This window comes from Aulonocara sp. 'chitande type north' Nkhata Bay, linkage group LG7 (assembly GCF_057382095.1).
Source record: "Aulonocara sp. 'chitande type north' Nkhata Bay isolate Kocher_YH1m ecotype deep benthic linkage group LG7, A_spYH_male_GT1.1, whole genome shotgun sequence".
In the NCBI taxonomy this organism is placed as follows: domain Eukaryota; kingdom Metazoa; phylum Chordata; class Actinopteri; order Cichliformes; family Cichlidae; genus Aulonocara; species Aulonocara sp. 'chitande type north' Nkhata Bay.
This window is the reverse complement of record NC_141350.1, coordinates 28,570,968-28,594,417: the sequence shown is the minus strand read 5'-3', so window position 1 is coordinate 28,594,417 and position 23,450 is coordinate 28,570,968. Positions and strand designations below refer to the sequence as shown.

The 23,450-nt window shown below is 47.0% G+C and overlaps 3 protein-coding genes across 6 annotated transcripts; 1 reads left to right on the top strand and 2 right to left on the bottom strand.

The window, feature by feature from the left end:
- Positions 1 to 7,384: 7,384 nt before the first annotated feature.
- Positions 7,385 to 11,093, bottom strand: LOC147325358 (uncharacterized). The gene has a single exon (XM_086299876.1). The coding sequence runs from the start codon at positions 8,263 to 8,265 to the stop codon at positions 7,438 to 7,440; it is 828 nt and encodes a 275-aa protein (XP_086156002.1). The 5' UTR covers positions 8,266 to 11,093; the 3' UTR covers positions 7,385 to 7,437.
- Positions 11,094 to 11,405: 312 nt separating this feature from the next.
- Positions 11,406 to 17,607, bottom strand: actr1b (actin related protein 1B). Its single transcript, XM_086299871.1, has 11 exons — positions 17,401 to 17,607; positions 15,725 to 15,789; positions 15,561 to 15,636; positions 14,744 to 14,869; positions 14,521 to 14,645; positions 13,046 to 13,262; positions 12,888 to 12,980; positions 12,632 to 12,806; positions 12,497 to 12,558; positions 12,155 to 12,195; positions 11,406 to 12,064 (listed from the first exon to the last, which is right to left on the bottom strand). The coding sequence occupies exons 1-11, from the start codon at positions 17,446 to 17,448 to the stop codon at positions 11,962 to 11,964; spliced, it is 1,131 nt and encodes a 376-aa protein (XP_086155997.1). The 5' UTR covers positions 17,449 to 17,607; the 3' UTR covers positions 11,406 to 11,961.
- Positions 17,608 to 18,103: 496 nt separating this feature from the next.
- Positions 18,104 to 22,542, top strand: LOC147325356 (E3 ubiquitin-protein ligase MARCHF5-like). 4 transcript variants are annotated; one of them, XM_086299872.1, is made up of 7 exons: positions 18,104 to 18,176; positions 20,185 to 20,254; positions 20,659 to 20,858; positions 21,044 to 21,174; positions 21,242 to 21,413; positions 21,826 to 21,992; positions 22,108 to 22,542. In XM_086299872.1, exons 2-7 carry the CDS (start codon positions 20,217 to 20,219, stop codon positions 22,249 to 22,251), a joined length of 852 nt encoding a protein of 283 aa, XP_086155998.1. In that variant the 5' UTR covers positions 18,104 to 18,176; positions 20,185 to 20,216; the 3' UTR covers positions 22,252 to 22,542. The 4 variants fall into 4 exon arrangements, with proteins under 4 accessions (XP_086155998.1, XP_086156001.1, XP_086156000.1 ...); XM_086299874.1 differs by having other exon boundaries at positions 18,115 to 18,133; XM_086299873.1 differs by lacking the exon at positions 18,104 to 18,176 and adding an exon at positions 19,399 to 19,943.
- Positions 22,543 to 23,450: the final 908 nt, after the last annotated feature.

Here is a 23,450-nt window from a genome sequence, read left to right as displayed (position 1 = left end):
CCAACCCTGAGGTGGGTCCTTTAAGTGAGTCAGGGGTTGTTTACTCAACTCTAACAGACATGTTTTATTTAAAGAAAACATGAAATTCAGGGTAAAAGTCTCAATACCTTCCCTGCACATTGACCAAACCCTGATATGAAAGTGAAAAGTGACCTTTGACCTGGACAACAATGCCAACGTTGAAGCATTGAGGGGGGAGTATGGCGAAGAAGTTTGCATATGTTTGCACCGTTACACCCTGACAGTGCACAGGCAACAGATAAACGAGGGGCAGGACCTCTGTACTCCTAAGTTCTCCTCTGTACCCCATGTGTACACCTCAGTTCTCCTGTGTACTCCTGTGTTCTCCTCTGTTCACCTGTATACTTCTCTGTATTCCTGTCTTCTCTTGTGTACTCCTCTGGCTTTATTTTAAATGCATATGCAATGCATAATGTATTTTTAATGCACAGGTCAGAAAGTTCCAAGATGGACATTTGGAATTACAACTTAACAGAGTCAGGCTAAATTCAAACATTGTAAGTAAGTACCAGTTCCTGAGATGACCCTTCATCCTTTCAGACCTTAAGAAAAAACTGAATGTTTGATTTTCATTCCCTGAGGGGAACAGAGAAGGTCATCAGCTGCTGACATCGTTGTAATGTTTGTATGCCTCAAACATTAATGATGACACCTTCAGTATTTCTCAGTTCCATTCTTTAATTCTCAGGCTTGCAGCGGCAACACAGTCTGCAGCGCTAACTTGTTAATCTACCGTTTTTCGTTGTTTCACTTTTTTTTTTATCCCTTCCTTCCTCCTTATATTCGACCTTTCAAAATAAAAGTTCTGTAAACATCACAATCACCTCCTTTTTTTTTTTTCTTTAACAAACTTAGGTGCTCAGTGAGGTGAATTATTAATCTGAACCTATGACTACGACACCTAATAAAATTACTGAACGTTCTTATTACTTGAGTTTCTCCACACCTAAACATCACTTAAACAGCACTGTATTTGCACAGATCTCTGACTAAACACTATCAACATTCAACACTATAATACTGGTTACAGTGTTAGATTCAGGAACAACAAACATGTTACACGCAGCATAACCTTTAACTGGTCACTCAGATATTCAAGTCTTAGATCTGATGTAATCAGACAGATGCATAGGTGCGCGCCTGTTTGATCTGACTGGGTATCTGGGCTTGTCTGTTAAGGCGGGGTCGACATGCCGTCCAGGTGGGGCATCTTCAAGTCCATGTCTGATTTTCTTGAAGAATGAGGCATTCCTGACAATTGAGTGTCCATCCCTTGTAGCTGTAATTTCAGAACCCTTAACCTTAGTCACTTTGTAGGGTTTTGCATTGTATGGTGTGGATAATTTGTTGTGCTTGGGTTGGCGATGCAGCACTGTGTCACCCAGACTTAGTGTGTGTGGTCTGGCGCGACGAGTTGCATCTGCGATCACCTTCATCTTGATCTTTGCACTATCATCCCATCCTCGTCGCCAATGTAATGTTTGCATGCCTCAAACATTAATGATGACACCTTCAGTATTTCTCAGTTCCATTCTTTAATTCTCAGGCTTGCAGCGGCAACACAGTCTGCAGCGTTAACTTATTAATCTACCGTTTTTCGTTGTTTCCCTTTTTTTAATCCCTTCCTTCCGCCTTACATTCGACCTTTCAAAATAAAAGTTCTGTAAACATCACAATCGTGATTCACTTCACTCTGATGGTCGACTGTATCCAGTGTTGGGGAGTAACGGAATACATGTACCGCCGTTACGTATTTAAAATACAAGATATGAGTAACTGTATTCCGGTGCAGTTACTGTTTAAAAAGATGGTATTTAGAATACAGTTACTTTGTTGAAATAAATGGATTACACGGCGGTACTTCCCTGTTTCATATTGTCACAGGTCAGGACTGTTTGGGTTTTGTTTGACAGCTATGTTCTGTTGTTCCAGGCGGCAGCGTTACGGTTGCCATGGTTACAGGGTGACGCTTGCTCTCTGCGTGTTTCCTGGGTGAGAGAGCGCCTTTTTGTTGTTGTTGTGCTAAGCTAATAGGCAGAATGCTACAAGCATAGCTCTAAAGAATGTAGCATCATGGGCAGTGTAGTCCGTGCTGCAGGGAGAATGCACTGCCATACTTGTTATGTGTCTGTGAGCAAGAGAGGGAGAAAAAGGAAAAGTACGAGATGTCATCGAGCAGAAACGGGAGCTGGAAACATGTAAATATAATAATAACCACTGCAGCCAAGAAGAGTGCCTGACGAGCCCAGCTGTAAGTAAGCTATTAAGACTCGACTGTACACCGTGTTCATGTTTTCCTACAAAAACAATAAGTTCCGTTGGAACCTTTCAACGCCTCTCTCTGTCTCTCGCAAGCAAAGTTGACCCACACAGCAAAGTAAAGCTATTTTTCGGCTACGAGCCCAACACGGAACCCACGGTATTAGCCAGAGGTCCCTTTACTACGGTTCGGAGCCGCGGACTTTCAGTAACAGTAATAAATCACAGCAATAGTACATTCGTTGTAAACAGCATGATAATATATTAAGTAATCGAAAGTATTCAGAATACGTTACTCTCATTGAGTAACGTAACGGAATACGTTACAGAATACATTTTGGGGCATGTATTCCAGAGGTGTGGACTGGAGTCACATGACTTGGACTCGAGTCAGACTCGAGTCATTAATTTTATGACTTTAGACTTGACTTGAAAAAATGTTCTAAGACTTGTGACTTGACTTGGACTTTTACACCAATGACTTGGGACTTGAATTGGACTTGAACCGGTTTACTTGAAAAGACTTGATATTTCACCCCAAATATAAAATTTAACATGCATATTATATAGAGATTGAAAATGTGACATCATTCAGGGGTTAAACCGCAAAGGATTCTGGGAACTCGTGGCAAGAGGTACTAGCGCACGCAGGCTTTCAATTAAAATCAGTCACACAGCGATAAAAAGAAACACAAAAATGTCAAGAAGCTGTTGTATTATTAACTGCAATAGCCGGTCACATGACAGCCACGGGAAGCCGACGGGTAAAGAGATCGGTTGTTATCGGATTACATCGCTGAAGAGAAATTGTTCGAGCCATGTTTCCGAAGTAACAAAGACGCGACGGATGGCCTGGATTGCAGCCATTCAAAGACCAAATATAACGTCCCAGAACACTCCAGCTCACAGGTTAGTCTGCTCCAAGCATTTACACGAAGGCAAGTCTTCTGTAGTAGTTAATGCGTCATTTTCATAACATAATTGGTGATATAGGTTACAAGCAAGTCTGGCGCTGAACAGAAATTGTCGCGCTATGCTCCTTTGTTTATTGTGCATAAATAGTGAATTGTCCTGACACAATATTGCGTTTCGCTTCTGTTATTATGGTACATTGACAAAAACATATACTTTTATTCACAGGGTAAAACAGTTGTTTTGTATCACTAATTGCCCAGTACGATTACAGCATACAGTATTATTGTCACTGCTACATTTCTGTAATGCGAACCAGAAATTATTTCCACTACTAATTAATTACCATTGAGCTCAAAGGTCCTATTAATAAACGGTTAACGAATGTGTATTTATGAAGACAATTTGTGAGACTGGTAAACTTATGATATGTACGATGGTCTTTTGTTCTACACGGTGCGTTTCAAGGTCCTGCACCCATCCGTCGGTAAACTGTACCTGGGCTTGTTGCAGTGACCTGAAGTTACTAAACTTCATGAGTGTATGCACTCACTCCAAGAACCGTATGATTATAAATATGCATATAAATATGCTACGATGAGATAGCTGACTTCATCTAACTAGCAAATGTTGTCCAGGCTACGTTGGTGATGCAGTTTTTTTTAATATGTATGATATCTTTGTCATGCGATTTTAAAGCCGGTCCTACAACCGCATCCAAGAATAACATGCAGCTTATCTCAGAACTGTCGGTGAAAATTATTCTTGGAGCTAGGTTTAATTGAGCTGCATTTTAAAGAGGTGCAATTTCACAATTTGTGTATATTTTCTAAGTTCACTATTTTGTCATGTGTTGAGAAAAACACAGATTTAAAAATTACATGGTCTTGTGGAGGTAAGCATCAACGACACAGCTCTCAGTTCTCACTCCTTCTTTATTCGTCTCCAACATCAACTGCGCATATCGCGCCACAAAACACAGGAACACACTTCCTCTACACTGGGTGTGAGTGGAGCCCTCTAGTGGTCCACCACACATGCCCCCCCCCCCCCCCCCGAACACCCAGCAGAACTAGTCCAGGACCCGGGGCTTAAGCAAACGGCCGGAGCGGCTGAACTGGGGGGGTGGGGAACTGACAGAGGGCAACCCAGCCCGGGAGCGAGGCTGGCACTGGCGGTCAGAAAAAGCTGAAGACGACTCGGACTCCGTTGATTTCGGGTCGCTCCTGGGGGAAAAAACAGAATCCATCAGCCCGGTGGCAGGTGGGCGGCCGCGGCGAGGGGCCTGGGCCGGGACCACCTGATCCTCTTGCATAACATGTGCAGGCTTAAGTCTGTCAACAGAGACAACTTCCTGCCGACCGCCAAAGTCCAAAACGAAATGTTTGTTGCCTGGTTTAAGAACCCTGAATGGCCCGTCATATGGTGGACGCAGCGGAGTCCTATGGGCATCGTGCCTGACGAAAACGAAACGAGCAGAGTCCAATGAACTCGGAACAAAGGTGTCAGGCAGGCAGTGGTGCACAGGACCAGGAACAGGAAATGAGTTTCTTGGGGGGCGAAAAGGCAACAAAGAGGTATCGAAACATGGGGGAGGGCTCTCAGGTAAGAATTCCCCGGGGACCCGGAGAGGCTGGCCGAGGACCAGTTCAGCCGGGGAAACCCCGAGGTCTTCTTTAACCGCGCTACGCAAACCCAGCAAAACCCACGGAAGACGTTCGACCCAGTCGCCACTTGTCAAGGAAGCACGGAGCGCGGCCTTAAGTGACCGGTGAAACCGTTCGCACATCCCATTAGCTTGCGGGTGGTATGCTGTGGTGCGGTGGACCTTGACTCCCAGGCCGTCAGCCATAGCAGACCAAAGCTCGGAAACAAACTGGGGGCCCCTGTCCGAGGTAATGTCAGCAGGGGGGCCAAAACGTGAAACCCACGTTGACAAAAATGCCCTGGCCACCGTCGCCGCTGTCGTGGACGCCAGGGGTACCGCCTCCGGCCACCTGGTTGTGCGGTCCACCACAGTCAAAAGGTGCGTGAAACCCTGTGACTGCGGCAAGGGACCAACCAGGTCCACATGAACGTGATCGAAACGCCTACCCGGGACACGGAAAGGCTCGAGGGGTGCCTGTGTGTGCCGGTGGATTTTCGAGCGTTGGCATGGGATACAAACCGCCGCCCATTCTTTCACCGTCTTGCGAAGGCCCGGCCAAACAAACCTAGCGCTGACCAGCTTGACCGAGGCCCGGACGCCGGGATGAGAGAGGGCATGCACCGAGTCAAAAACACGACGACGCCACGAAAGGGGAACCACCGGGCGGGGGCGGCCGGTGGAAACGTCGCAAAGAAGGCGCGGACCGCCGTCCCACACCGGGGTGTCCTCCAGCACGAGGCCCGTTTTTGTTGACTGAAGGGCAAGGACGTCCGGGTCAGCACGTTGCTCGGCGGCCATGGCAGCGTAGTCGATGCCGACATACACTGGAGAAACCAACACACGTGAGAGACAGTCAGCGACGTGATTGGACTTACCAGCCACATGCTGAATGTCTGTGGTAAACTCAGAAATGGCTGCCAACTGGCGCTGCTGGCGTGCGCTCCATGGGTCAGAGACCTTGGACATCGCAAACGTCAAAGGTTTGTGGTCAACGTACGCAGCAAAGTTGCGACCCTCGAGGAAAAAACGAAAATGCCGTGTTGCGAGGTGCAGGGCCAGCAACTCCCTGTCAAAAACACTGTACTTGCGTTCAGCATCCCGGAGCGTACGACTGAAAAAGGCGAGCGGTTGCCAGAGACCTGAAACCCGCTGTTCCAACACTCCGCCCACTGCCACGTCCGAGGCGTCGGTGGTCAACGCGATCTCCGCCGACGGAAGCGGGTGGGCCAGCAGGGCGGCGTCAGCCTTCGCAGACTTGGCTGCGGAAAACGCACGGACGCGTTCAGGCAGCCAGTCAACCGGATCTTTGGCTGTTTTACCTTTTAAGGCAGCATAGAGTGGCTGTAGCAGGTGGGCAGCTCTGGGGAGAAAGCGGTTGTAAAAATTTATCATCCCCAAGAACTCCTGCAACGCTTTAACCGACGTGGGACGCGGGAAAGCCGAAACGGCCTGGACTCTGTTGGGCAACGGAACCACACCTTCAGCGGAAATGCGGTGCCCGAGGAAATCCAGAACAGGCAACCCAGACTGGCACTTGGAAGGGTTGATGATCAGGCCGTGCGCTTCCAAACGCTGGAAAACCTGGCGCAGATGGGACTCGTGCTGGCTCGCTGAGCAGCTGGCCACCAATATATCGTCCAGATAAACAAAAACGAACGGCAGCCCACGCAAAACTGAGTCCATCAGCCGCTGAAAGGTCTGGGCGGCACCTTTCAGGCCAAACGGCATGCGCAAAAACTCGAACAAGCCGAAGGGGGTAATGACAGCGGTTTTAGGAACGTCTTCGGGGCGCACGGGAACCTGGTGATACCCCCGCACCAAGTCAATTTTAGAAAAAATCGACGTTCCAGCGAGATTGGCAGAAAAATCCTGAATGTGGGGGATGGGGTAACGGTCATTCTCCGTGGCATTATTTAAACGGCGGAAATCTCCGCATGGCCGCCACCGACCGTCCGATTTGGGCACCATGTGAAGCGGAGAGGCCCATGCACTGTTCGAACGCTGTACAATGCCAAGGCGCTCCATGGCTGCAAACTCTTCCCGAGCGACGGACAATTTCGCGGGGTCGAGGCGGCGCGCGCGCGCGCGAACACCGGGGGCCCGACCGTGGGAATATAATGCTCAACCCCATGCTTCGTTACCGTGCTAGAGAAATTAGGGACAGACAGCGATGGAAACTCTAAAAGCAAACGCTGAAAAGCATCCCCGGAGGTCACTACATTAGCCCGAATCAGGGGCTCGGCGGCCCGAGTAAAACAGGGTAGCGAAGAAAACGAGAGAGCATCAATTAAACGTCTGTTAGCGACATCGACAAGTAGTCCATGAGCACACAGGAAATCAGCACCCAAAATAGGTACAGAGCTAGCAGCAACAACAAAGTTCCACTGGAAATCCCGGCCATGAAAACAAACAGTCACCAACCTTTCCCCAAACGTTTTGATGGGAGAGCCGTTAGCTGCAATGAGCTGCGGCCCACAGTTCGCTGCTAGTCCGTCGGCAGCGGTAGGGGGAAGGAGGCTCTTCTGGGAGAAAACGTCTCCCGGAGCGCGAGTCCTCTATGAAGAGCAGCCTTTCTGTATTGCCAGCGGTCGCGGCTGCTACGGCGCGCTGGCGGGTCCGTTTCCCTGGGCCGTGAAAGCGCAAGGCGGCAGGCAGCGACGCGCTCTGTCGCCAAAACGCTGATGGTAGAAACAGATGCTCTTTCCGCGGTGCCGGCGTGTAGCAATCCCTGCCGTCAGCAAGGGGGCGGATGCTCCGGGGGAGGCAGGTGGAGGCGTGGAAGGTGCCGCCGGCGTGTCCGTAGCCAGGGCGTGAACGTCGAAAGTGCGGCTAGCCAGGAGAATGCGATCCGCTTCTTCAGCCAGGGAGCGATAATCCTTCGCAGGCAGAAGCGGAGAGTTCGCGAGGACAGCTCTCACGGCGGCCGGTAGTTGGCGAAGGAAGAGGTGCACGAAGAGGAAACCACCGTCATCTGGCCCGAGCAACGATAGCATGTTCTCCATGAGCTCAAGCGCGGTACCGCCACCCAAGCCTGACAGGTTGAGGAGCTTTTCGGCTCGTTCGGCGTCGGAGAGGGCATAGCGCCGAAGAAGCAGCTCTTTGAGGGCGGCGTATTTCCCTTGGGCGGGTGGGTCCCGGAGGAGCGCCATCGCGCGACGGGTGGCCAGCGGGTCGAGCGAGGCCACCACATGGTGATACTTCGTGTCGTCAGCCGAGATGCCGCGAAGGGCGAACTGTGCCTCCACGTGTACGAACCATGACGGGGGGTCATGGAGCCAAAAGTCCGGCAGTTTCAGCGCCACAGCGAACGTAGCTGCAACAGGAGGCGGAGGTCCGGCGGCCGCTGATGCATCCATAGCGGAGTGTGCGTTATCTACGGCCCGTTGCATGCTCGAGTCAGGGGTCACCAATGTGGAGATAAGCATCAACGACACAGCTCTCAGTTCTCACTCCTTCTTTATTCGTCTCCAACATCAACTGCGCATATCGCGCCACAAAACACAGGAACACACTTCCTCTACACTGGGTGTGAGTGGAGCCCTCTAGTGGTCCACCACAGTCTAATATTTACATTTAGCATAACTGCAACATGCTTTTTTCGTTTTGTTTTTTTTAAAGACTCGAAAGGACTTGAAATTCAAAATTTCAGACTTGTGACTTTACTCGGACTTTTACACCAGTGACTTGAGACTCGACTCTGACTTGCCTGACATTACTTGAGACTTGACTTGAGGATAAAGACTTGAGACTTACTTGAGACTTGCAAAACAATGACTTGGTCCCACCTCTGATGTATTCTGTAATCTGTAATGGAATACATTTTAAAAGTAACCTTCCCAACACTGACTGTATCACTGTATAACATGACATGACCAGCTGGCTGTGCATGGGTACAGTCAAAGTTACTTTAAGATGAAATACTTTATGAAAAAAGAATTAAGACTTTATGATGGATTATCAATCGGTACCTTATCATGGTGAATGGGTTTGTGTGTCCCTGGAGTCCCAGGGGCTATGTTGTCAGGGGCTTTTTGTGCCCTGGTAAGGTCTCCCATTGCAAATTGGTCCTGGGAGAGGGACCAGACAAAGAGCAATTCAAAAAACCCCATGAACAGAAGACCAAGGGAACCATTCACCCCGCCCTGAAGCCAGGGCCAGGGAAGGTGCCCGAGGACGATAGTCTGGTGGCTGGGCCTTAATCCATTGAGCCTAGCTGGGCACAGCTCAAAAAAGGGACATGGGTCCACCTTCCTGTAGGCCCATCACCTGAAGGAGGCGTCGTAGGAGTTGGGTGCAACGTGGGCTGGGCAGCAGCCATGGGTGGAGACCCTGCGGACCAATCCCCAGTTACCGAGACAACCAATGGAATGTCACCTCTCCGGTAGCCTGAGTTAGTGTTTGAAGTTGAGAGATACAGGATAGACATAGTCTGGCTCACCTCAACGCACCCAAGGCGTGCGTTGAGGTGCCCTCTCTGGGTCAGGGACGAGTTCTGCCCCAAATAGAGGAGTATCTCGGGGGTCTTGTGCACGAGTAAGTGGAGAAGGGGGCGGGATTGATGCATTGGTGCTCCGGCTGCAGTATTGCGGATGTTGTACCGGTCCGTTGTGGTGAAGAGAGCCATGCGTGAAAGCGAAATTCTTAATTTACCGATTGGCCTACGTCACTACCCTCATCTATAGTCACAAGCTTTGGGTAGTGACAGAAAGAACAAGATTGCAGATACAAGCACCGGAAATTAGCTTTCTGAAAAGCAGTGGTTCGCAAACTGGGGTACGTGTACCACTGGTGGTACTTGGGCTCCCTCTAGTGGTACGTGGGAAGTCTCCAGATTAAATAATATAGCATGTTCTGGCTGAGGGATTTCAAAAAAATTAAAACGTACAGCTCTGCTATCACTTCCAACATAAATGAAGACAGGAAACTAAACAGCAGTGACGTTCTTAGGGTTACTGAAGTTGGGCTAGCTGGTATATAATGATGTGCTACATGATCGCTAGCGACACACCTATGTTAGCATAACATAAACACAGTGAAGTCGGAGGATGAACGCTAGCTTTTTTCCACTTGATAAAAGTTAACAAGAGGATTCACGATGGTTAGGGACAAATGCAATAGCATGGCAGGATGCTGTAAACGGACTAAACTTCAGTCAGGAGAACAACTGAGATAATCCATCCACAATACGAGGTTAGTCATTAACCCTTTAAAACCGGTCGAAGCGGGGACGCTCCGTTTTGCATAACTATTTTTAAATCCCTGTAGAACCGGAACCATGTAAGCTAGCGCAATAATTTTTTTTGCATATGAAACCGGAAGTGACGTCATTTTCGCGGAAATGTAGTTTTTTACCTTATGAGCCTATACTGGTATTTTTAAAAGTTATGTTTGACTTTATGCTTTTCTGAATAGTTTCTGGGATACTTAGAACTCAAATTGCACTGTTGGAAATTGTTTATTTGATGCATATGCTGTTTTTTTGCAAATCTGCATTATAATATTTATTTTCGTTTTTCCTGCAGTATATAAAAATTGGTGTATTTCAAAAATGAAACTATGAAACTATGAAGACATTCAAAATAAATTTCCTGTGGTGGGAAACTATTTTATGCAACTTTTTTGTATTTACAGTTTTGCGGGATAAGCCTCTTAAATTCCTTCAACTAGAAATATATGTTAAAAAAACAAAAATGGTTTTCAAACTTTTTGTAGTTTATTGCACTTTGTTGCAATTTATTTAATTACTATGCACTTAATGCATACATATTATTAAAAATTGGGCTATAATGGTTGTATTGATATATAGCAACTTGAAATACTCCCAAAATTGCACTACAGCATGTAAAAATATAATATAAGCTCTGGCGGACTTGGTTCTATGGTAGGTCTTAAAGGGTTAATATACTGCTGCATGGACTGAGCTGTAGTTACATCGTAAGGTTTTAAAAACTGAGCTTTAAAATGATTAGCGGTAATAAAAACCGATCAACATACTTTATGATGAACTACTTTGATTTAAAATCTTTTACATTTATTTATTATTATTAATAATTATTCATGATGAATTACTTTGTAATAAATCACTTAATGAAGACCTGATCGTGGCTTACTTTAATTTACTTTAATTACTATAATGACTTTATTTTTTGATTTAATTTATGATTAAACCCTTTGTGATTGTGTTATCATAGATTACACATAGACAAATGACTATGATAATGAATTTGATGAATTAATAGATTACTTGGAGGTAAATTAATTTACGATAATTTTATGATGAAATATTTCATGAAAAATTAATTTATAATAAATTACCATGATGACGACTTTGTAATTAAATATTTCATGATAAAATAAATTCTAAAGCAAAGAAAAAGAAAACTGAGTGAAGCTTTTCCCAAATTTTGTTTTAATCTGTCAGCTCGGACAAAAAGCCGACATAAAGACATTGCTGAACATTTTCCTCCACACAAACTCGTGATGCCATGTTCACCTAAAAAACATTTCATTGGTAAAGAAGATCATGAGCGGCGACGATAAATGAACCGTGCTGACAGAATACATGTGCAGATCAGATCTATAATACAGTTTAATAGCACAGAGCTTCATGTCAGAGAAGCTACAAACAGACATGAAATCAAATCTGAACATCAGCAAACAAAACATTCAGGTTTATGATGTCATCATGCCTCACAGGCTTCAGTGTGGAGCTCAGAGCATCCACAGCTCCACCCGCAACCTCCAGCACGCCCCACAGCCCTGTGTGTGTGTGTGTGCGCACACGTCTGTGTGTGCACATGCAAGTGTGTGTTTGTGTGCGAGTGTGTGTGCATGTGTGTGTGGGTGCGTGTGTGGGTGTGCGTGTCACGTTCAGAGCGTGCTGTCACCACCACCTGACAGCAGGAAGAACATGGAGGGGAGGGGGTCAGAGGAGGTAAATATGGAGACGAGCACACATAAAGGTGTGTGTGTGCAGGTTGAGGAGCAGGAGGTCAACGGTGGGTTAGAAGCAGGTGGATGTAGGTAGGAGGAGGGGGAGGAGGGACCCACTGATGTCAGGGAGCCTCTAGCATTTGATGGTGGGGGGGGAGCAATGAGGACAGTTCTGAGGGGCTATTGGCCTAGAAGGTCTTCCTGTGGATGGCACGTGCTCTGTCTTCTTCATATTCCCGCTTCGACACCCACATCTTCTTAAAGGTGTCCAACGACGCTAAGATGGAGCCACTGCATCAAGAAGTGAGGTCAGAGGAAGGACCAATCAGAGGGGATAGCCACAAAGACACACAGTGACACACGAGTGAATCAAAGACTTACCCAATCCACGTGGAGTACAGCCTCTCCTGGGGGGCCGAGATCTGCCAAAGAGAAACCAGAGGTCACTGACACCTCCTGCTGAGACCTCCTCACTCACACCTCCTAAATGACATCTCCTCACCAAGTGCTCCTCTCCAAGACTTCTTCACGGTTTACAAAGCATTTTATTTTCTTTGTGAATACATAAATATATTTCTTTTAAATGTATTCATCTCTGCTCTCCTCCTCCTCCCGAGCATTTTCATGAGAAACAGGCTCGGGATGCCCCTGTGCTGCGAGTACTTCAGTGAGCAGGAGAAGGAGGTCAGAGGTTACTGTGGGTGTGTCCCAGTCAGAGCTTACCTTGATCTTTACGTCTTTGGGTGCGAGCTTCTTCACTTCAGTCAGTAACCGTTCGCCGAAGCCTGAGTGAGGACAGTACCGTGTTACTCGCCGCTGCGAACAGGAAGTTTTACGGACTGCAGTGCATGCACTGACCTTTGATGAGCGTGGAGCCGCCACACAGTACGATGGTGGAGAAGAGCGTGCGCCGCAGGTCCATGTCGGACTTCTGGATGGCGTAGGCCAGGACTTCGTGGATGCCTGAGCTCTCGTCTCCGATCAGGTCGGGTCTGAACAGCAGCTCCGGGGCGCGGAACCTGGCGGGGCCGATCTGAAAACGGCGAGATCACATGTCAGGGGAATGGGGAGGAACGCTACACAGGAACGACCAATCAGTAGGAACAGGACTTACATTTAAAGTGCTTCCGTCAGGGAGGACGTACTGAGCCTTCTCGGTCTCTAAGGTCTCGTCCTTCTGAGGGTTCAGGGAGAGGTAGCAGGCTCTCTGCAGGGACATGAGAATATTAGAAACGCTCATAACACCTGACTCACATTTCAGCACCGCCTCACCTCTTTAATGGTGCGAACGACCTCAAACTCGGCCGACGTGTTGAAGTTGTATCCTTCCTTACGCAGCAGCAGTCGCAGGTACCGCGACACATCTCTCCCAGCGATGTCCACACGCATGATAGAGTGTGGGATGGCGAAGCCTTCGTATATGGGCACCACGTGGGTCACGCCGTCGCCCGAGTCCAGCACTACGCCGGTGGTGCGGCCTGTGGCGTACCTGTAGGAAAACAGAGGCCATCACGGTTATGATAGAGACTCAGCAAACGCCTTCTAGCCTGCTCTGATTCTGTCTGGTGAACAGACGCGCAGACGACGCAACATGCATCACACGCACTTTTCTCTAACTTAGAGAGACAATTAAAATGTCATCAACACACAGACACAACAGGATAACCATCAAAACCCCATCAGATCCAGTCATGTTAACATCAGGACGTTTCTCAGCCCAGCAACATGTTAAATTCAGGCTTCACGTGTTTAATAATCGACCGTCTGCATCCTGCACAGACTCTGTTCCGGGGTTGGCACGTTTTTCAGATCTGAACATTTTTGACGAAAATTTGATGAAAATTTGATCTCACAATGCGCACCGTGAAAAAAATCAAACAAACAAACAAAAAAAAAACGGAGTGGACATGAAGCAATGATGAGCTGGTACTGGCATTTCTGAACAAGAAAGGGAAGAACCAGATTCTGGTTTATATGCAGGCAGCAGCAGGAGGATTTCCTGTTGTGATCCAGGGTCGAAGCTTTGGCCATGTTTCATGACAGTGGGCAGTTTGAGCTCCTTGGCAGAGTTGAGACAACACCTGAGGAGGCAGCAGCAGCTAGTTGTAACGTCAAAATGGATTATTTACGGTTTTGATGTAGCATAGATTCAGTACCAGTGTACACTTTGAGCTACAAGCGTACTTGTTGCCAAATGCAGCGATCCGTTTGGTCAAAACTCTGAAACATCGAGCATGTTCCAAGCTTCTGAGTGTCACACATTCATTCTGTGAAGTTCGACAGCTGCTTTAAGAACAGAAACACTCATGCTGATTTTACTTGCCCAGTGTGTGAAGGCCTTCCATCACAGAGGGGCTCAGATCATAATGTGACCCAAAGTCACATCTGATTGGTTCAAAGCACACAAAGACTCAGTGAGCCGTCACAGATGGCGGTCAGGGTCCTCCCCTTAAATGAGGAACACACACCTACAATCAGAACAGAACCCTGTGTGTGTGTGTGTGTGTGTGTGTGTGTGTGTGTGTGTGTTTGAGTGAGAGAGAGCTTGCAGTGACTCAGGGTAATTTAGGGCCTATACTGCCACCTTGTGTGGGAGCCATGCAACTGCAGAGAGTCTTCAGTGAGCCCTCATGTGTGTTTAACACCTTTAACTGTTTCTTGAGCAAACATGAGGCTGAGGTTCACGCAGCCCTCAGCTCAATGCTGAGTCAGCAACAGGAGGACACAAACAGGAAGTGAGTTCTTACAGACTGAGCACGGCCTGCATGGAGATGAAGAGTGCCGGCACGTTGAAAGTCTCGAAGAACACTTCAGCCGCCTTCTCCCTGTTCTTGCTCGGGTTCAGAGGAGCCTCTGTGAGCAGCACAGGATGCTGAGAAAGGTTAAAAAAAAACCAAAAAAAAAAACACAGGGTTAGCGGTGTCGCGACAAGCTCGTGTGTGGAAGTGAGAGAGCCGGAGAGGAGCTCACCTCCTCGGAGAATGTCTGCAGCTGCTCCTTGGAGTAAACGTACTGCCAGATCCGCTCCATGTCATTCCAGTCGGTCACGATGCCATGCTCCATCGGGTACCGCACCGACAGCAGGCCCCTGTGCTCCTGACGGGAGGAGGAGGGGGAGAGTTTATTATTCCCTGAAAATGTGATACAGTCACATGCTTTGATCTGATGGAAAAAAGAGAGCTGCAGATGCTGTGAGAAGGTCATGTGACAATTATCTGGAAAAAACAAAACAAAAAAAACAAACAAAAAATAAACACACAACCAAAAAAAACAAACAAACCCTGTATTCAAAACAAGAAACTTTATTGATCCTGCAGGGCAATAACTTCCTGTTCCTCCTCCAGTGAGAGCAGAGCTGCTGGACCTCCTGAAGCTGCTAGAGATGAGCAGCTCAAGCATCACATCCTTCATCACCTTCAATCGCCATCATAAGGTTACTAAATACATGACATTTACGTGCTCTCACACATTAAACGCCTTTCGGTAAAGATGACACTGCCTCACCAAGGTCTGCAAGCTCAGGTTTGATTGCCTCTGCACCGACCTCAGCAGGAACAATAAAGAGTCGACTTTAAAGGAGCGTTTGTGATGAAGGTGTGGCCCATCGAAGCTCCACACAATAACAACAACATCAACAATAATGATAATAAAAATGATAATTATGATAATAATAATTACAATGATGATGATGATGATAATGATAATAATAATAATAACAGCATCATAAGAGGGCAGTGAGTGTCAGCAGGGATGTAGTTTAATCGGCAGTGAGGAGGAGCAGCGGTACCTCGGCCTTGGGCCCGATGAAGAGGTCTCCCTCCAGGGCTCCCGCCATCACGCGCACATGCTTCGGACGCCCGACGCTGCACATGAAACACACAGAGCACTGAGAGAGTGAGCTGCAGGCTTGGTTAAACAGCAACAGAGATCATGGAGTCTCCGTTAACTTACTAGTTGGGGAAGCAGTACTTGGGGATCTGGTCTCCCGCAAAGCCGGCCTTGATGACCCCCGACCCCTGCAAGGAAAAGAAAGATGACGTTTGAGCATCACAGGGTTAAAGAAGCTGAGAGGTCATGAGATGCCGCCCGAGGCTGGAAGCAGTCCCAGCTCCTCTGCTTCAACAGACACTTTGTCCTCCGAGTAAAAAAAAGTTGTTTCTGCTGCACAAAGCTTCAGTTCCTGCTGTGAGTGAGCGAACAGGAAGGAGTGCCAGACGCCAAACCCCGACAACGGCAGCTTAATTATCCCAAAGATCTGAAACCATGTCTCACAAAGAACTCAGAGAAGCTCAGCGGTCTAAAGCTCGATACCAAAACCTTCTCAGTGAAGTAAAACCTGAGTAAAGACAACCAAGTAAAATCTGTGAAACGTACCAACGCTGAAATAAACTGAACTGAAAACTGTTCATTAGACGCACCAACTATCAGCTTCACTGTGATTACTGTTTGAGGCTTGATCTTTGACCTATTGATTTGTGTTTCTGAACTCTTCATCAGCGCACTCTCACAGCCACACATGCACATGAAACCTTATTTTAACTTTTAGATCGCAAATAATCCCTGCAGGTGGAAGCCTTGGGGTGGAGCTCGTCCCACCATTAATCTCACACCCGGTGGAGTTTAGGCACCCCACCTTTGGTTTTGGTTTGAAATACAACAGCTGCCAAAGCATTGCCTTCCTGGTTGCCACCTTTCCGCTTCTTGTAGACAAAATATGCCAATTTCGAGTGAGTCTGAGTAAGTGACTGTAAACTTGCTCTCTTTGTACAACCTGCAGGTCTGTGAGGCTCCTCCTTTCATGACCCCAGGAGGGGGTCCTCCCTAAATTCACAGAATCAGCCCAAGATGAGAAACCTTCAGTCTCTGAACCTGAAACACACTAAACTGAGACTCCTGCTCACAGGTCAGGCAGTCTTTGTAGACAACGCTCAGAGCGCCTCAGCTGGCTTCTTGAGATCATCCAATGAGAAAACAATAGGCTTAAAGAGACAGGAGCTGAAACATCTTTGCTCAGACTGATGGCCTGAGCGGGTGAAGAGGCATGAGTGGAACATACACTGGATTCATTATGTTTAAATCAGACACAGCTCCAGCTGAGAGCTGCACGTCACAGGGCACGTCACTGAGAAATAAAAAAAATATAGTCAGGTTTTAACTTTCATTGACGGAATTAAGGTTAGCTCTATGTGATGATGAAGCTCCTCTCGGTTATTGACAGTGTCACGGCCATGCTAACATGCTAGCAGCCGTCTGCTGTACTACATGTGGGGCTTCGGGGTGACTCCCGCAACCTGTCTGCTGGTTATTTAGCAGCAGAGCCGGGTGGAGGAGTGAGCTGATGCCGCTACAGCACTACGGACAGCTAACACGCCCCGGATCCGGCTCCACTAACCTGCTGCTGCCCGGAGCTAGCAGCGGATCCGGCTAGCGGCTAACAGCTGCAGAAGTGAGCCGGCCAGAGGAGGCGAGCTGGCAGCGTCATAGAGGGAACATAGAGGAAAGAGGAACCCCGCTGCACCTCCAGGAAAGGTGAGCACCGACCTATTAGCTCCGACACAATAGCGGCAGGCTAACGGTTAGCCCGCGGCCTCGGGCTGGGTGTGGATGAATGACATCATCATACTTACATTATCAATCACCACCGGTTGGTTAGCTAAAATGTCATAGGACTCCATGACCGCACGTGCGCTTCAGGTGTGTTTCTATCGATCCGCGTGAGTCTTCGTGCCCGTTTAGTGTTTTAATCATGTAAAAATCAGCGCCGGTTAGCAGCTCCGCTCTACGCCTGTCGACGCTCCTCTGCCGCTGCTGCCGCCCCGTCCACAACAACCACAGCACCGAGGCGGGCTCACGGTGCAGACAGCCAATCAAGCTCCAGAGATCCTGACTGGCATCACGGAGAGCCAATCAGCATGTCTATACGCTGTCAACGAGTGGCAGCGTTTCTGCTGGTCTGCTGGCAGATCACATTTAACAAATAATGCAATTAAAGCGCTTTACTACACAGAGGTTTTTAGCAGTGTTTTCTAACGATAATATCAGCTAAAAATTATTTTATTTAATCTACATTTACATTTTATTAGTCGGTAAAAAGGATGACAATATATTCACCGAAAGTGACAACATAAAAGATAAACACTTCATGTTGCTCGTAATAAAAAAAAAAAAGTCCAGTAGTTGCACTAAAAGTCGACAAATGCAGCTTTAAATACGTTTTCCGGGTACCCTCAAGGCATTACCAGTGTCACGGGATCCAGCCAATCAGAAAGCTAGAAAAAAGCCAAAGTGGGCGGGTCCACGGGGCCTGGGGAATGATAAAAACACAGCTGACACTGGGCTCGAGCGGTATGCATTTCTCAGGTGAGTGGAGGGTTTACGGCAGTGGCACGCGCTGTTTTAACAGGTAAGCTTTGTAGAAGTGCTGTATTGTGCCAGCGCGATATGTAGGTTAGTAGCTAATGTGCTGTTAGCTAAATTATAAAAACTAGTGATGGCCAAATGAAGCTTTCCGAAGCACTGAAGCTTGTATTGAAAAACGGTTCATTACTCGAAGCTTTTCAACACAGTCCTCTCCGGTGACATCTGGTGGTGAAAATTTTGAAGAGCAGCTTGAATCTGCAAAATAAAACGGACTGCTCAATTATCACTGCTCACTCAAGAGTGGAGTTCTCTCTGATATTGGGCCACCGTTCCGTTGCTTTGAACATGTAATTGGTTTTGTTTTCTCGATTGGGGGCTGAAAAAAATGTAATGCGTATCTGCGTAATACATTTTGATCAATAAACTTTCCCTATTTAAACATGCACTATGGTGGCCTTTCTTTGCTCATAACTCCTTGATGTTGTTAAATACAATAAGTGAGCAATATATATAATATACATATGAGAATGCACAGCACATTATGGAGTATGCCCCTGCTGTGAAGTCCTGCCTCCATCTACTTGTCGTTTAATCACTGGACAGCTGGACAGGTTCATACAAAATATTAGATTAGGCCAATTCCTATACATATTTTTGACCTAGGGGTGGGATTGATTGTGAACTGGAAAGGGAAAATGCTTAGGGAGCTGAGTACGGCTGCATCGTCACTGATTTGTAGAATCATTTTGATTCGATACAGGATCCGATTCAATTTGATTGGAATCTGGAAAGTTTTGCCTCAGTCAGAAATATTACAATTCTGATCATTTAACAGTATATATCCATAATTTCGTATCTATTAAAAGAAAGCTGACACATGTGAGACTTAATTAGAGATGTAAACAGAGAGTTATGAAACCTGCAGCTGCAGAAGCCAGCGAAAAAAAAAGAGGCAAACAGCGCGGACCCAACGACACACCAAAATCTGATTCTGACGCGTCGGGTCCGCGCTCTGTGTTTACGTTTGTATGCAGAATCCGTAAACCTGCTCCCAGTTACTGTTTTAGCTGTATGGTGTTTGACGACATGTTGTGAGGTTTAACCTGAGATGCTGGCGTTTCAGGCATAATAACGTTAATTTACAAATCGACACGGGATTTTAATGAATCAATATCACTTTATTCAATTTAGCATGGATTGTAATCAGAAAAGCGATAATCAAAACCCACCCCTAATCAAGAACTTGCAAAGTAAAAACATGATCTATGTAAGGTAGCTGCTGGCTGGTTGAGTGCTCACAGACAGCGGAGATGTGATTGAGCATAGGTGTGAGGTTCTGACGGACCTCGGGGTTGGTGGTTCGGATCCCTGTCAGAAATCTGGGCACTCGTTGACCCACATCCTGCCATTAGCTTAGCCGCAGTCCGAGGCTAAGGGGCTTTGCGCTTTTATCTCACCCGCTGTCACTTTTTTAAACATCAGACATTTAATTTGAACGTACTTTCTCCGTGTCCAAATAAACAAAACGCATTCTCCGTGTCGGTACTTTTTTTTTTTTTTTTTTTAAGTTTCATTGTATTTCATTTTCTAATGTACTCGCTACCACCTCACGCTGGCACGTTTAATATAGATGGATGGACATGGTGGTCTGTTTTTAGACGCAGGTGTGGGTTTTGAACTCTGATTATTTGCAAACGTGTCACGCCCTGACACTGCCGTGTTTTTGGAGTTTGCCTGATCATCAGTTTTTGATTAGAGCGTGTTTTCACTCTGTGCTGCTTCTCTGATGGTTTCTTTGGAAGTGTTAAAGGTTTGTGTTATTGCCTCCCCCCTTGCAGTTTAAAGAAGTTTACTCCAACCGATTACAATTAAGATGTAGGTTAAATGCATGTTAGCAGTTTTCTTGAGTATTTCTGTAGCATTGTCTGTTTCTCTCCTGCGTCATTAAAATGATGCCTAAGTTTAAATCTTTTGACAGTCGCAGCTTTTTCTTTAAACTTTTTTTTTTTTAATTTCCCTTATCTGTTTAACGATGTCACCTTTAACTCCAGACTGAGTGGAGCAGCCTGCTGTGGTTCAGACTATGCCTGGTAACATCATGGCTCTGCAGCCATCTGAGAAGTAAGATTTATCCTCAGAATGAACTTTAATTCCACAAAGCTGAAAGAAGTTAAAATAACTCTTTCACTTTTTTGTGTATGCAGATGTTCCAGTAACTTTCTTTCAGTTGTTGCAATTAAGATGCTGATTGTAATTCTAAATTTTAATACATTTTGTTTTCCTTGAGAATTGTTATGAAGACATTTTTGTAAAATTTTAACTTTTTCTAATTTTATTTTTGTTCTGCTGCTCGGCTCATTTTCAGGCTGAACTCTTTCATGTGTGGTGACTCTGGGTAATTTAGGGGCTATACTGCCGTCTTGTGTACAAGTCGTGCAGCTGCAGTGAGGCCTTGTGTGTTTTAACACCTTTTAACTGTTTCATGAGCGAACTTGAAGCTGAGGTTCATTCATGTCTCATTTCAGGCACTGCTGGGTGTGTTTTGCCACAGAGCAGGATGACCCCGGTGCTGAGTGGCTGAGTCCCTGCAGGTGCAGAGGAAGCACTAAGTGGGTGCACCTGACCTGCTTGCAGTACTGGCTGGACACTAGACTGAGAGTGAGCCAGCAGCCAATCAGATGTCAGCTGTGTGAGGTGGCGTACTCTGTCATCTTCCCACAGATGGGTGAGTGTCAACTTATTCAGGGTCATATCATAGGTCCTCAGAGGTGTGGTGGAGCTCTCTACTACCCCTTCAGGCAAAGGGAGAAACTGAACACATGGTGTTTAACAGGTGTAGGAAGGGTGGTGTGTCCTGTCAGTGGAGAATGCGTAGTGGGTTAACGTTGATCCTGGGTTGTGTCTCCTCAGGCCCACTGGTGGACTTTCTGCGAGTGGTGGACAGAACGTTGACAGCCATCGGTCCATATGGGACCCTTGGGTTGCTGGTTGGGACGGCGTACTGGACAGCTCTGAGCTACGGCGCTGTGACTGTCGTGCAGGTACACAGAGGGAACGTCTTGTAAGGGCATCACATTGGCAGAGTCCTCAACACCTCGTGTTCTACAGGTTATGGGACGGGCAAATGGTATGATGGCTATACGGGGAGCAAGGCCTGTGCTCCTGCTCTCCGGCCTGCCCGCCATCCCTGTACTGCTCATTCTTGGGAAGACCGTCCGCTGGAATGACTGCGTCTTGAAGCTGTGGCAGAAATGCTGCTACGAACCAAAGCTGCCGTCAGGTACATGCACACCCGGAATATGTCGCAGTGCAGATGCATGAGCAGTTTCACTTAAAGTTAAATGTTTTAAGACCTTTTATATTCTTTCAGGTGTGCTGATTAACTCATGAATTTATATTCTTTATGGTATAAAATTTCCTTGTTATTCACTGGTTATAAATAAAACTGAATTCTAAGTTGTGCCATATTTGCTGCCACGGGACAAATGACCTTGTAAAGTCCGTCAAGGTTTGCTGTAAATGGCATGTGCAGTACTGCAGGCAGTCAGAGGGGAGTGCTGTGCTGATGTTCTTGTCCTAGTTTAGACATCTGTCGCTGCAACGTCAGTGTTACTGTTTGACTCTGCTCGCTATCATGAGGAATTGCTCTGTCAGAGCTTGTTGTTTAAAGGTGAGTCTGCCCCTCCCCACAGATAATCAGCAGTACCTGCCCCCCATTCCCGTGGATGAGCCCAGAGGGAAGCGTCAGTTCCTGACCTCCAGGATGCTTTGTGGCGCACTCATGTTTCCCTCCATTGCTGTTCTAACTGGGCAGCTACTGTTCCCGTCTGTGACCTCTCACCTGCAGCGCGCTTTGCTGGTGAATGTACTCTGACCTCTGATTGGAGAATGATGTGCTCTGTAACACGCTTTGAGATTATTGGTTGGCTAAGAAGCCGGTGGTACTAACTGGTTTACTGGTGTCTGCTCCACAGGGTGGCAGTGCTTACGTGCTGCTCAAAGGTGTGCTGAAGGTGTACTTCACAAAGCAGCTGTTCATCATGCATGCCGGCAGGCGCATCCTCAACTATGGTGACGTTCAGAGAGCAGAGCGCCACAGGGATGGCAGCGGCAATTAGAGGCGGAGATGATGGTGCAGAATTGTTTTTAACTAAATCCTGGAGGAGTTTAAACTGTCTTTACCAGACAGTGTGAACACTGATACTGCGTCTTGCCTCACACTGGTCAAATGATCTGCAATACGACCTCAAGCTGAACTGCTCACACCGTTATGGAACCCAGTGGGTCAGAACTAGACTGTAACTGGACTATGGTGTTTCTGGTGTATTTTAACTAGCTGATTGCTCTGATTGCAGTCTGTCAGCAGCTCCATATGGATTATTTTTAATAAAGCTTTTTCTTTAAATCAGGGATGTCTGTCATCTTTATTCACAGCCTTTGATTTATTATTATTTATACAGGTATAATGAAAACCTCCACTCAGTAATATTACATCACATGCAACTCTAAAGAGCTTGTGTGCTTCAAATTGACCCTTTCAAAACTTTAACGTGACACTTGAAAGCACTGTGTTCGGGGGGGAGGGGGCTCGCAGCCTACCTGAGGGTTGTGGCTGACAACGCCATCCCTCTATGGCCTCAGTGACCCATCTTCTGATTTCACTGAGCTCAGGGCCCTGTTTCAGGAAGCCGGTTTAGTGGAAAAACTGACTAAGTATACCCTGAGTTAACGAAAACTCTGGGTTTTCGGTTTCACAAAGCGAGTTCAGATGAAGCCTCAGTGAGTCACTATGACGACACACTCCGTGAAGCTAACCTGCCCCCTAGCAGGTTTACTACAACTAACCCTGACTGTCTCCGCCCCTTTGTCGGAAACCTGACAGTAGGAAGTGTCAGACATGGCGTGCCACTTCCTTGAAGAGCCAGTAGATCGTGAAGCCCAAATTCTCCGCAGAGCTCACCGCCGGGAGAGAGTGATCAGAGCGCGTTTGGACATTTTATCATTTCCTGATGATTTTCTGTGCGAACGTTACCGTTTCTCAGCACAATCTCTAAGTTATTTGGATAACATCCTCAGGCCATATATTACGCATGTGACACATCGCGGACATGCTCTCAGTTCATTGCATATTATTTGTATTGCACTTCGGTTTCTTGCAAACGGGAGCTTTCTGTATAATATTGGTGACGCTGAGCACGTTTCCAAGGCTACCGTCTGTCGGGCAGTCAGGAATGTTACAGTTGCACTGAAACGTCTCCTGTACTCGTTTGTGGTGTTCCCCGGTCATAGACCCACAAGATTTATCAAAGAGGGATGC